This window comes from Etheostoma spectabile, chromosome 16, assembly GCF_008692095.1.
Source record: "Etheostoma spectabile isolate EspeVRDwgs_2016 chromosome 16, UIUC_Espe_1.0, whole genome shotgun sequence".
NCBI classification, from domain to species: Eukaryota; Metazoa; Chordata; class Actinopteri; order Perciformes; family Percidae; genus Etheostoma; species Etheostoma spectabile.
In genome coordinates this window covers 19,636,823-19,649,093 of record NC_045748.1, presented here as the reverse complement: position 1 = coordinate 19,649,093, position 12,271 = coordinate 19,636,823, and the positions used below count along the sequence as shown (strand labels likewise).

General features: G+C 39.1%; 1 protein-coding gene across 1 annotated transcript in view; it reads left to right on the top strand.

Annotated features, from left to right (window-relative positions):
- Nucleotides 1-2,207: 2,207 nt before the first annotated feature.
- The window catches only part of cabp7b (calcium binding protein 7b), an 18,691-nt gene continuing 8,627 nt past the window's right edge, over nucleotides 2,208-12,271 (top strand). Inside the window, exon 1 of the mRNA XM_032540023.1 lies at nucleotides 2,208-3,077. Coding sequence (XP_032395914.1) covers nucleotides 2,969-3,077 — 109 coding nt within the window. The 5' untranslated portion in view covers nucleotides 2,208-2,968. The remainder of the gene's footprint in view (nucleotides 3,078-12,271) is intronic.

Below are 12,271 nucleotides of genomic sequence, written 5' to 3'. Positions count from 1 at the left end.
TGGTAAAGTCTACTCCAGGGTGCTGGAAAGGAGGGTTCGGCCGATAGTCGAACCTCGGGTTGAAGAGGAACAATACAGATTCCGTCCTGGTCATCCTGGAGGGAGCCTGGGAATATGCCCAACAAGTCTACATGTGTTTTGTGGATCTGGAGAAAGCGTATGACCAGGTTCCCCGGGAGATACTGTGGGAGGTGCTGCAGGACTATGGGTGAGGGGGTCCCTTCTCAGGGCCATCCAATCTCTGTATGACTAAAGCGAGAGCTGCGTCCGGGTTCTCGGCAGTAAGTTGGACTCGTTTCAGGTGAGGGTTGGCCTCTGCCAGGGCTGCGCTTTGTCACCAATCCTGTTTGTAGTATTTATGAACAGGATATCGAGGCGTAGTCAGGGTGGGGAGGGGTTGCAGTTCGGTGGTTTGGGGATCTCATTGCTGCTTTCTGCAGATGATGGTGGTCCTGATGGAATCATCAGCCTGTGACCTTCAGAACTCACTGGATCGGTTCGCAGCCTAAATCTGGGGCCATGGTTCTCAACAGGAAACTGATGGAGTGCCTTCTTCAGGTAGGGAATGAATCCTCACCCCAAGTGAAGGAGTTTAAATACCTTGGGGTCTTGTTCACGAGTGAAGGGACAATGGAGCGAGAGATTGGTCGGAGAATCGGCGCAGCGATAGGGTGAGAAGCACAGTCATCCGTGGGGAGCTTGGAGTAGAGCCACTGCTCTTTCGCGTCAAAAGGAGCCTGTTGAGGTGGTTTGGGCATCTGGTAAGGATACCTTCTTGGCGCCTCCCTAGGAAGGTGTTCCAGGCACGTCCAGCTGGTAGGAGGCCAAGGGGAAGACCCAGGACTAGGTGGAGAGATTATATCTCCAACCTGGCCTAGGAAGGCCATGGGATCCCCCAGTCAGAGTTGGTTAATGAAGCTCGGGAAAGGGAAGTTTGGGATCCCCTGCTGGAGCTACTGCCCCCACGACCCAATACCAGAAAAGCGGAAGAAGATGGATGGATGGATGGATGGATGGATGGATGGATGGATGGATGGATATCTTATTTGTTCAATCTGTACAGGTGTCTGAGTGTAAAGAGACAAATTGGGGTTTTACGGAGGGTAATGTGCTGGATTATTTCCTTACTGGGAGCAGTGACTTCTTGGAGTCTTGGCGCTACTGTGAGGTTACCAGGAAATCTGCAAAGACTCCAGGGGGAATAAGTGAGCTTTAGAGATGCAGGCATATTTTTTTACCTTTGGACACAGCCACAGTTTCCGCCTGCGTTCAGTCCATGCTAAGCTATACCCGTCTGTTGGCTGTAGCTTCATATTTATGCAAGATAAGATAACACTTTATTTATTCCGAGATAAAATACTGTGCAGCAGTTGCACAGTGCAGATACAAAGAGTGCAAATATTATTTTTATTGTGATTTTTTCTTAACCTGTATATATTCAGGGAAGGTTCATTGAAAGGAAGCCTAACTCTTTTGCAGGATCTTCCTGATCACATTCACACAATTACACATTCATTCCTGGAAGATGCCCAGTGCAACCACAGTCTGATCGGCTTGACACTGTCCACCTCAGTGGTGGTAATGAGGGAGGGATAGAGGGCTGCTCTTTTACTTTCCCCACTGCTGGTGCTCACCTGTGGCGTGTACGCACACGCACACACACACACACACACACACACACACACACACACACACACACACACACACACACTGACACACACACACATTTAAACATATACTTATAATCTGCACACGCGTTTGACTAAATTCACGTTTGATTGTGAACTGCTGACTCTATCTGCATGAAATATGCTTTGTACCAAGTAGCCTGAGGCTTAATTAGATTTTTCAGTGTCAGTCCCTCACCTTCCATTTAGCCTACAATGCTGAGGCGCCCCATAGTGGCAAAGAGCTCAAGAGCCTCACTTGTTGCAGACTTCTTTTTTTTAATCTACTTAACATGCTGCAAACTTTTATATTTGTCCAAATTTTGAGTTGTGTCAACATTTATCATACAGACTGGTAGAGTGCAGACAAGAAGGTAATCACATCAGTTTGGAAACGTGAATCGACTCCGCTGTGACAGAAGCAGCAGCGGTATGCTGTGTGTGCGTGCGCGCGTGTGTGTTTGCGCGCACGCGCGTGTGGGCGCGCTGCTTTGTGAGAGCCCAAATGAGGCTGGTGCAGACGAGAGAGAGGATCACTGTCTCATTCAGCGTGTCTGTATCAGACGAGAAGGGGGTCACCCAGGAATCCCTTCCCTCGCTCCACAGGAAAAAATGAGATCTAGTTTGTAGCCTACCTATAGGACACTATCAGCTCGTGAGCGCTTCCGTTCAGATCGTATTATCGATTCGTTTTTTTAAGAAGATGCCGAAACGGGGAAAAAAGTGAGGCAGATTATGTTTTGAATAAACAGTTAGAAGAAGAGGCGCAGTACAATTCAGTGAAACCAATAGCGAAAAGGTCGATTTAGTAGCCAACAAATATTTGTAAAATGAGTTTATCATCTTACTTTTTTTTTATAATGCAGGATATATACGTGGATAGAAGAATGACAAAGTAGCCTTTTAATATCTTTGATTGCATCAGTTAGAATAATAGCTAATCAATATCTGAATAGTCATCAGGCTATGAAGTATAATTTTCAAGTGTCATTTTCTATGAAATGGCATGCCCTATTTGCTTTATTCCTTGCTAACAGTAATCTGCCACAGGCTATGCATTTAAACCATAGGCGATTTACAAGCTACATTCTCGCTTAAACACGCAGCCGTGCGCAACGTGATTGTGTTCATGTTAGTACCTATCTAGAATACAAAAAAGACGAGCGTTGAACTTAGAAAAAGGGGGGAGGAGAGTTACAGTTTCATTTGTTTATCAAGAACAGTAGCAAATGGTCTGTCTTGAATCGCCAGAGAGCTAAGATATATGAAGATCGCGACCCAGTTGGTTTTCCCTCGCAGAAATGCCAGTGCGTGCTGTGACCACCAGGTTCATGTACAAGGGACTTTGCACTATTCCAGATGTCCTGTCCTACCGGACCCCTGTTATCTTGCCCGAGGATGAGGTTGAAGGTGAGTCTTGTTTGTTTAGTCGGTTGGATTGTGGTTGCATGTTCTTAATGTAATGTTAAAGAGTTGTTAACATCTAAATGCAATGTCCACCTGACAAACTAGTTCAGCACCCTGGAGAGCTCCAGCCGGTGTGCGCTTCTTTTTCTGATTCACAAATCTGACTGGACACTTTCTTCTGATTAAAAAAAAAAAGGTTCAGAAGTACATGTGTTTATCATTACCTTTAGGGTTTAATTGTTCCACTATAATTGGTATACATAGACAAACTGTATGTTGACATATTTATCTCTGCCATCTTTTTCTGCATGTTGCTGTTTCTGATTCTTGGAAAAAACGACATGCAAACAGTATTTTTTGTCATTTGTACATCAATTCAAAATGTCACATCATCCTCTAATAATTACATTAAATAGATAGCTAATAATCCACATAACGTTTAAGCACATACAGTGCACAACACATGCCAAGTTCTCCATACATGGACTTTGTCATAAACATGTGAGTAAATTACATCTTTATACACAATACCATACCTGCTGGCTATATCCATAACACCTGTGAGACTTTATTGGTCTCATTCAGTCATTTGTTCTTGAGCCAAGAGACAAAACTTTAGGAGACAAGGCTTGAAATCTGCATAAAAAGGGGAGTCTAAACTAGAGAAAAGGGCTGTGATGAATGGCAGACTTATAACTATGAAATGCATTTTACAATACCATTTCTAACAAATCTATGGTGGATACAGCCTTATTAATAAGATGAGAGAAGATTAATTTTGAGTCTTAAATGACATCCCGTCATCTCTTTCCGGTTTGTTTGATCTATTGTATTCTGTCATTAATTAATAAGAATGACCATCCATAGTACAGTGTTGTACTTAGGCCATTCAAAAGATTCATTAGAGCATCATGTTCGTTCTTGCTATAGTAACCATAATGCATAGCTGTTAAGAATGGAGGTATTGTTTTGGCAAAGGGTCCTCACAATGAGAAAGCACAACTGGAAGTGATTTGGAGAGAAGCCCAGCAGACTACAATAAAGAGATAACTCAGATCAGATTTGAAATCACCAAGTCTTTTATGCAGAGGGAATTCTATTTCCCCTTCTTCTGTCTGTAGGTTGCCCGAGCTCAAAAGTGGCTGCCTGCCCTTCCTTTGAGCCACTCATTTGACATTGAAAATCCACTAACTGCAATGACGACATAAATGTAATTAAAAGGTTGGCCATGGAAAAGCCAGAATTTAGAGCAACAGTAAAATGTGAGGGTCGTGTGTTGCACGAGAAGCTGTGCAGTCAATGAAAATACAGCTTTCAGTTAATGGAGAAACATTTTTAAAGTGTAGTTTACTAATTGAGAGCCATTAAATATTCAGAACAGAACCCAGACAGCCCATTCAACCGTGAATGTGTTTACCCAGCGAAGATTCCCTGAGCACATAATGCACTGCTGCGTGTATATGGCCTCACACCTCGGCTGTGCCCAGGGTAAACATTGCTCTACCTTTTGTCTGCTTGTTGTTGTTGAGGAAGGTATACGAGTTTCAGAAAAAACTCTTCCTATTACAGATCCTTAGACAGACTGAATCAGCAACCTCCCACTTACTGACAACTACCCTTTACACTACAAGGGCTTCACCTTAACACACAGCGTGGGAGCTGCAGTTGATGTTGTTGTTGTGGGTCTGTGAACAGCACTGCGGCCCAGGGTTTCTGAGTGAAAATTGCTCTCCTTTTTCTTGGAGCTCTGCAAATCAGCCAATAAATATTGTTTTATCCCCAAAATCCTTAATTACTACGGGGCAGAAGTTCCCTAATTGCTCAACTAATGTAATTACTCTCCCTAATCAATTTATGATAATAGCTTTCTCCTAGCAAGTGGTATATTTACACCCAGTGTATTTTTGGATCATCAGAGAAACAAATTATAACACATCACTGAACTGCTATATATTAAGATTTAGGAGATGACTACACAAATAACACTATAGAAATATGCACAGTAATGGCGTGTTTTCATTTTGAATTCATGGAATCCAGACCAACGAGATGAATAATTCTCAGACATGAATCCTGACTGCAGTTCAGATTACAGATTTTATATAGATGTTTTATTATCTGGTCACTATACCCCGTTGTTAATTATTGTTTTCTTTAATATATTATTTTGGTTTTACTCTATATTGTAGTTTTATATTCACTTTTCCTTAAATCATTCTGTATCACCCACAATGTCCAAAGTGATGGTTCTAATATAATAACATCTACTCTTCTTATAAGCATTTTCCCCTTACAACGTATTAACAATAAAGACACATTTTGCAAGAAGAGACCATAAAACGTAAAAAGTGAGCACAAACCTCTGTGACTTCTTTGATTAAATCAACAAGAATTTATCTTGGTGACATTGTTGCAGAGACATGCTGACTACCATTTTTGTGCTCACTGACAAACACAACACACAAGGACAAAAGGACATTGCAAACAGACAGCGCATGTCAGACCTTGAACAGTGCATGAAACACACTGCCCTCAATAAATAGATTAAATAGTTTAGTTCAGTTTCGCCTTCAGGTAAAACTGTGAAGAACGACAGATTATGCCATTGAACCAGCAGAATGTTAAACAGATTATAATGAGATGCACAAAATATTTTATTAGTTATAAGTTCAAGAAATGCAAACAAGCCAGAGCACTTTTTGCCCTGTTCCAGAATAGATAGGGGGTGTAGCCAGACCATAATGCAGCGCTGACACAGCGCTACGGAGATAGTTCAGGCACTACGAGGCTACTGTTTCAGTAACACTGCCTGTATTCAACTAACTGAGACAACAAGTTCTTTTGTTGAAGACATTCTTGCAGAATCTTTTTTATCTGCAAGACACGAGGGCCTCAATGTATGACTAAATAGTCTACAATGTGTGTCTTGGTGGCATTTTAAAAGTAAAATGTTATTATAACATGGAAAATAATCAACATTTAAAAAGAGATTAAAGACAAATAATTATTAACTGGTACTAATGGCGATAATGGGGATTGAGGATGAGGACACTTTATAAAATTTTAAACACATTAATCACATTTAAATTATCACAATTAATTAATTAATTAATTAATTTAGCATGGATAACTATACCAGTTGCATGCTCAAGACTGCATAGAGATTATCTGAACATCTTTGTAATTCTACATTTGTGATCTTTAAGCTGACATTTTATGTGGATCACAATCATATCTGCAATATTAACTGTATTTACCATTAACCAAATTGGACGTTGGCTGCAATATTTACATTAACAGTGACAACTACAGACAATGGCACTAACTGGGGAAACCATTGTTTGTACTAGGTGAGCTTTAGGGAAGATGATTAAGTACTCCCAGCTCTTAATGGAACTGTGGTTTTCAGGGAATGTTTTTCGAACAGATGGTTGCTAGGTGGGAAGGGTCGGTGGCAAGACTTCCTGCCCTTTTCTTGTCCTTGTGTCATGCAGTTGTCACAAACCCTGATGTGTCTTCAAACCGTTGATGCAAGCAACTGTATTATTGCTAATTCTAAAACAGTGCACATGCTTATGTACAGTATGTGAAGCCTAACCCTCTTATCCAAAACCTGATTAGTTTGAGCTGTGATTATAAAATCTTATAAATGGTTTACCTTGGGCATTGGTAGTTACCGTAAGTAGTCTCTAGGTTATGGATATCTGAGTGGAAGGAAATTACTATTTTATCCACCAATGCTGCCTATTTATGCCAGTGATATAACAGGGATCACTATGTTATTCATGTTCAACACATCCATTCATGTGCATATTTACCCTGTGTCAAAGAGTTAAACTCACTGAGCATAATTTTGTAAATGTTTCTGTCTATGAACATTACGATGTCCCAAGTGTGTGTCCTTATTTAATGAGCGCAGTATTAACACCAAGGTCCAGAGCCAAGTTCAGCCCATTATAGGTGAATGACTGAGATAACTGAATACATCCAAGATATACATTGAAAGTTCTCCATTACCTTTGATAATTACACTCACAAGTTAAAACAACCCCATTTTATGACAAGACAATATAATAATGATATCAATTCACTTGTCAATATTACAATTACTAAAAAACACATCAAAACTTACGGGAAACTGGCAGACACTTAAACTGCACACACTCTGCACCTGGTGTGTTGAAATTCTTGTTTTATGGCTCAACAGTCATGACTTCCCAGCAGTTACACTCTTGGAGGTCTTTTTTGAGTTTGTATCACTCCTCAGTGCATTGCTGACAGAGGATGTGAACAGTATTTATAGATCACAGTCAGCAGGAGAATCCCCTAGATCAGGGGTTTTCAAAGTATGAAAGGGTGAGCCCCCCTCCAAGGAGCACAATGCCTGCTGTGCCCCCCCTCCTCAATAATCAACCCACACACAAACAAACGCCACTCCAAAACACCTTCTAATTGCTTTTATTTTAGAATCATCTCATCTTTTAAAATGACATTTTATCTGAATGAAATTCAACACATGAACATTTTAAAACATTTCCTCCCATTTTATTTTTTATCAGGGCCTTTGTATGGCAAATACGCACTTTTTTCATTTTTCTAATAAGAGAACCCAAAACTCATTTTTCACACCGTTTTCTCAAACAAACGTTACATACCAACAGTGTTTTCATATCTTAACAAAAACATTTTGATCAATATTTTGAACATACTGAAATGTTGCACATTTCCTTGAATTAAAAAAATAATCAAAAACCTAAACAGTTGCAAAATCGTGGAGCTCTTAGTTTTAGTGGGAACAATGTGCTTGTGCTTTTGATGCGCAAATCTGGGTAATGCGGGTTGCACGTGAAGAGGTATAACCGCAGATCATCTTCAACCAGCAGCCTTCACCGGTATTTGCTTTTTATCTTTGCGAGTGCTTCTTCTCTCCGGTTTATTTTTTCCCTCGCACCGCCCCTCCCCTAAAGTGCTCTAGCGCCCCCCCGGGGAGGCGCGCCTCACACTTTGAAAACCCCTGCCCTAGATGTTAGGCATTTTTGCAGAGTGTAGACCGTCTTCCACTTTGTATGCAAAGCTGTCTGCTATTGTGCTTACAAATGGTTTTGCTGCAATATTACAAACAGATTGTTAGTATACAGTATGTTTACTGTGTGTGTTACTTTATTACAGTTGTCAGGAATCTATAACTGTAAGTATACTGTGCACATACGTATTGACTTGTCAGGCAAGACACATAGTGGGTGAAGTTGTTCTTCGTACTTTGTGTTTATTTAGTTTTTTGATATTTTAACAGCAAACCAACAACAACAAGGTTACAGACAACTACAGACTTGACATGCTCGGTTGTACAAAGTATTTTTCCGCAGCTTGAATGTGGCTTCCTCTGTAGTCAATGACAAATGTGTGGTCATCATTGCAACAACAATCATTTACATCATCCTACTGAGTTGGGAAGCATTTTGACACAAAGCAAATCTTAACTGATCAAAACTTAACTTGGACAAAAACATAAAAGTAGGATATATAGACATATTCTTAACAAGAAAACATCAGTAAACAAGACCTTGCACTGCAAATAACAGCATGTTAATCAGCTTGTTTCCTTGTTTTTAACTTTACCATTATTTATCATTATTTATTATATCATGCAAAGTGTGCAAGATCTGGATGGGAGGAGCAGCTTCGTAAAGGCACATAGAGGTTACAGATGAAGAAAACAAACAAAAAGCAATACCATCTCATAGTAAAAGAGATCAGTTGAAGTAAATTCTCTACTGACAATATGAGTAATAATAAGTCATTTGATTTGGTCATGCAAAACAGCGGCAACTGCTAATGAAGTCAAACTCTAATTGATTTTGTCTAATTGTAACTTTCCCAGAGAGATCAGGTCATGTAATTTCAACTGAGCCTGCAACGAGCTGCAGGTAGTGGGAGTATTTAATACTTTTGACAGCAGGAGTTTTTTTCATCTGCAGGGCTTGTGCAGCACGTCTTCACGCCGTCTCCAGTGACTGTGTGTGTTGTTTATAAATGTAATTGTTTGAAGATGCAGTAAATCTGTAGTAGCGTAGAAAGACAGGCGTAAAAGTGTGGGGCCTGTGATGATGGGGTGACTTATCTTTTTTACTATGTGTACGTGTCATTATAAAACGCTCCACAGGGGCAACAAAGTATGGTATGGTGACTCATGTCTTGTCGCATCATGATTCACCATGTTGTACTTTTGACTAATTCTGTTCACACCAAATCAGTTGAAATTGTATGCACTGTGTGTATCCAGTGTGACACCTCTGTGGTATTTTGTAAAAGCATCGTGCTTGTGCAGATTCAATCAAGGTGTGTATGAATAAGGTATTCAGTACGGTATTTAGTTCTAGTGCATCCATGCAAGTTAAGCATAGAATTTAAGTTACTTCAAGTAGTTACCTAATTACAAATCTAGCCCTGTTTTACTGTTATTGATGTCAGATCATTACATATTTTAGGGTTCATAGTGAGGCAGAAATATCTGTTGAAATTTGCTTAAAGAAAATGTATTTGTATGTTTGCATTACTCTGATGGTATTTGTATGATGTTTATACTATATTTACTTAATGGCGTTCTCTGAGCTGTACAGCATTTTTATTTTTGTAGCTTCTGGTTAATGTGATTCATGTGTTTTTTGCTTGTCATTATCAGAGTGAAGGAGTCATGGGTGTAAGCCTGTCATTATTGAGTATTTAATGAAAAGAGTCCAATTCATCTCTCAGTGAATTCTGGACTTAAATACTGATGTTTCTGTAAAAACTTACTTAATTTAGGACTTTATTTGAGATAACATTGTTTGGTTCCTCATTCACAAGACAACATATTTCCCCTGAACCCCACACATTTTCCAGTATTTTCTTTAATGCAGAGGAATGATGCAGATAAGCTCTGTTTAGGTACTTTCTTTCCCTCATAGCATTCATATCAAATTTACAGAAACGTCCGGTTTCACAGAAACTCCCAGTTCAGCCAATGACCGATTAGGCAGAAAGTCAAGAGAGCCCTTTTTTTGAAATATGGCAAAAGCTTTGAAAAAAAAAATGGGGATATGTATTTCATATTGTTGTTTGAAATTTGAAATTCAACAAAAAAGAAAAATCACGTATCTAAGCAAACACAACATAAAAAAATAGTAGGACTAGCAGCAAGCCAATGCTAGCCACTTCAATACTACACGTGTCTCAGTTGGCATAGTGCGACCACCAGCAAATACACAGAGCCTGGACAGCTCTGTTTGTGTAGTTTCTTGGCAACATCGTGATACTGATTTTGATTGTGATACTGGAAAACAAATGGCTGAACAACATGATATTCAGTCTGAAGTCCTCTCAGCAAGTGACATAATGTGGGACACCAAATGTGGCATCAAACTGTGATAATGTATCAATATGCGTTTGATACTTTAACACGCACCATTAGGTACAATCATCTGTTCCTGTTTAGTCACAGTGACATATTTCAATTCATAATAAGCAGTTTGCTTTGGGTCCCCTGTTGCGGAAACTTTTAATTACAGATTGGTCACTTAAATAAAAAATAAATAAAATTAGAGGTGATGTAAAGCATCATCTCTCTCTTAATGCCATGTTAGTCTATGACATGTCTTAAAGCCATTATTTGAAATTTCCCCAAATTATTATATTTATCTGTGGCACAGACGCTGCCAAAGTGCAACAGTGAGCTTCTTGGCATTAGCCCTCACCATGGACTATTTCCATGGATGTTTTTAGCAGCACCAACAACCCGCATGAATCACTCTGTTGGTCGGTCAGAAAGGTCAGTCTGATCTGTTGCTCCTCATGTTCCGTTTTAGCTCACTTGGAAGGTCAGCGCACTTTCAAGTCCTGTGTTTAGATCTCAGTGTTGGCAGAAGTGGCTCTGTGATGTACAGTATGTGACACGTGAATTCAAGCTTATTACAATACAAATTGTATACAGCATAGACTCCTGAATGTACAAGTTTCCGAAGTCTTAGTCCATACGGGGGAGGTTTGGGATTGGGACAAAAAGTAAACTGTACATGCTAAAAATAAGTGAAAGACAGATGATAATCAGTAGGTCAAATAAGCTAAAACAAACTGCTCAATATTGCAGAATAAATAAACATGAATAAGACTGTTTGCTCTCCAGGAAACAATCAGCATGATGATTTCGTTGGCAGCTGTTGGTGTTACCTGCCATGAAATTGTCAGTCAATATTTGATGTTGTTCTTGCATAGCATAATTTTATGAACATCACATCACTTTTGTTTCAGTAAACTAAAAAAAAACGGTTCACTGTAATATCATTCTATGTAGTTTGGTTCCTATACTTATCTCAATTGATCCATTCCTACAATATTGGTAATCCAGAATACACTGAAGGGTGTCAAATATATTCTTGTGCAACAAAAACAAATACTTCTTCTGCAGCCCCCCAGAATTTTTTTCAAGATGATGTAGCACCTGTCACCAGGATCTAAAGAATGCACATGATCAGAAATGAAAAAGAGATTACTGACTGATTTAGAAACGGCAGCTACACACTAATTATACATTGCACATTTGTTTGGACAGTCCATAAAACGTCATGTCCAAAAATCAGAGCTTTGTTAAATAAACTTTGTTAAAGATACTTTTTTTTTTTTTTTTTACATCTGAAGTCAACAATTACAATGTGTTGCAAGCTTTATATAATCTACCTAAACCAAATAACAGCAAATTCTCTTACCTATCATATTTGTTATCTTTGCACAGTATGATTATTACTATGATTTTAATATCCATGTCATCCAACACATATACCTAATAATTAGTTTTTTATTTGTTAAATCTGATTTGGGACAGATTTGCCATTGCAGACACACCCATGGCCATGTTTTACCCTTGACTTGACTCTGAACACTGACGTATTTTGTTTGACTCATTGCTGCAGTCAGTGCCACTATATCAAAGACTACAGACACTCTAAAACATTCTAACATACTGGTCATAAAAGATGTAATTCACGGATTATATTTTACAACGTTTTATCAGTCAATATAATATTGTCATTGACTTGAACACTAACTTATTTCACACACATATTAATTATTTGCTTAATAGTGTTAAACAAGTGGGTATTTCAGTAAAAGCTCTGAAATTGTAATCTCCTATCAGCAGAATGATAGATAGATAGATAGATAGA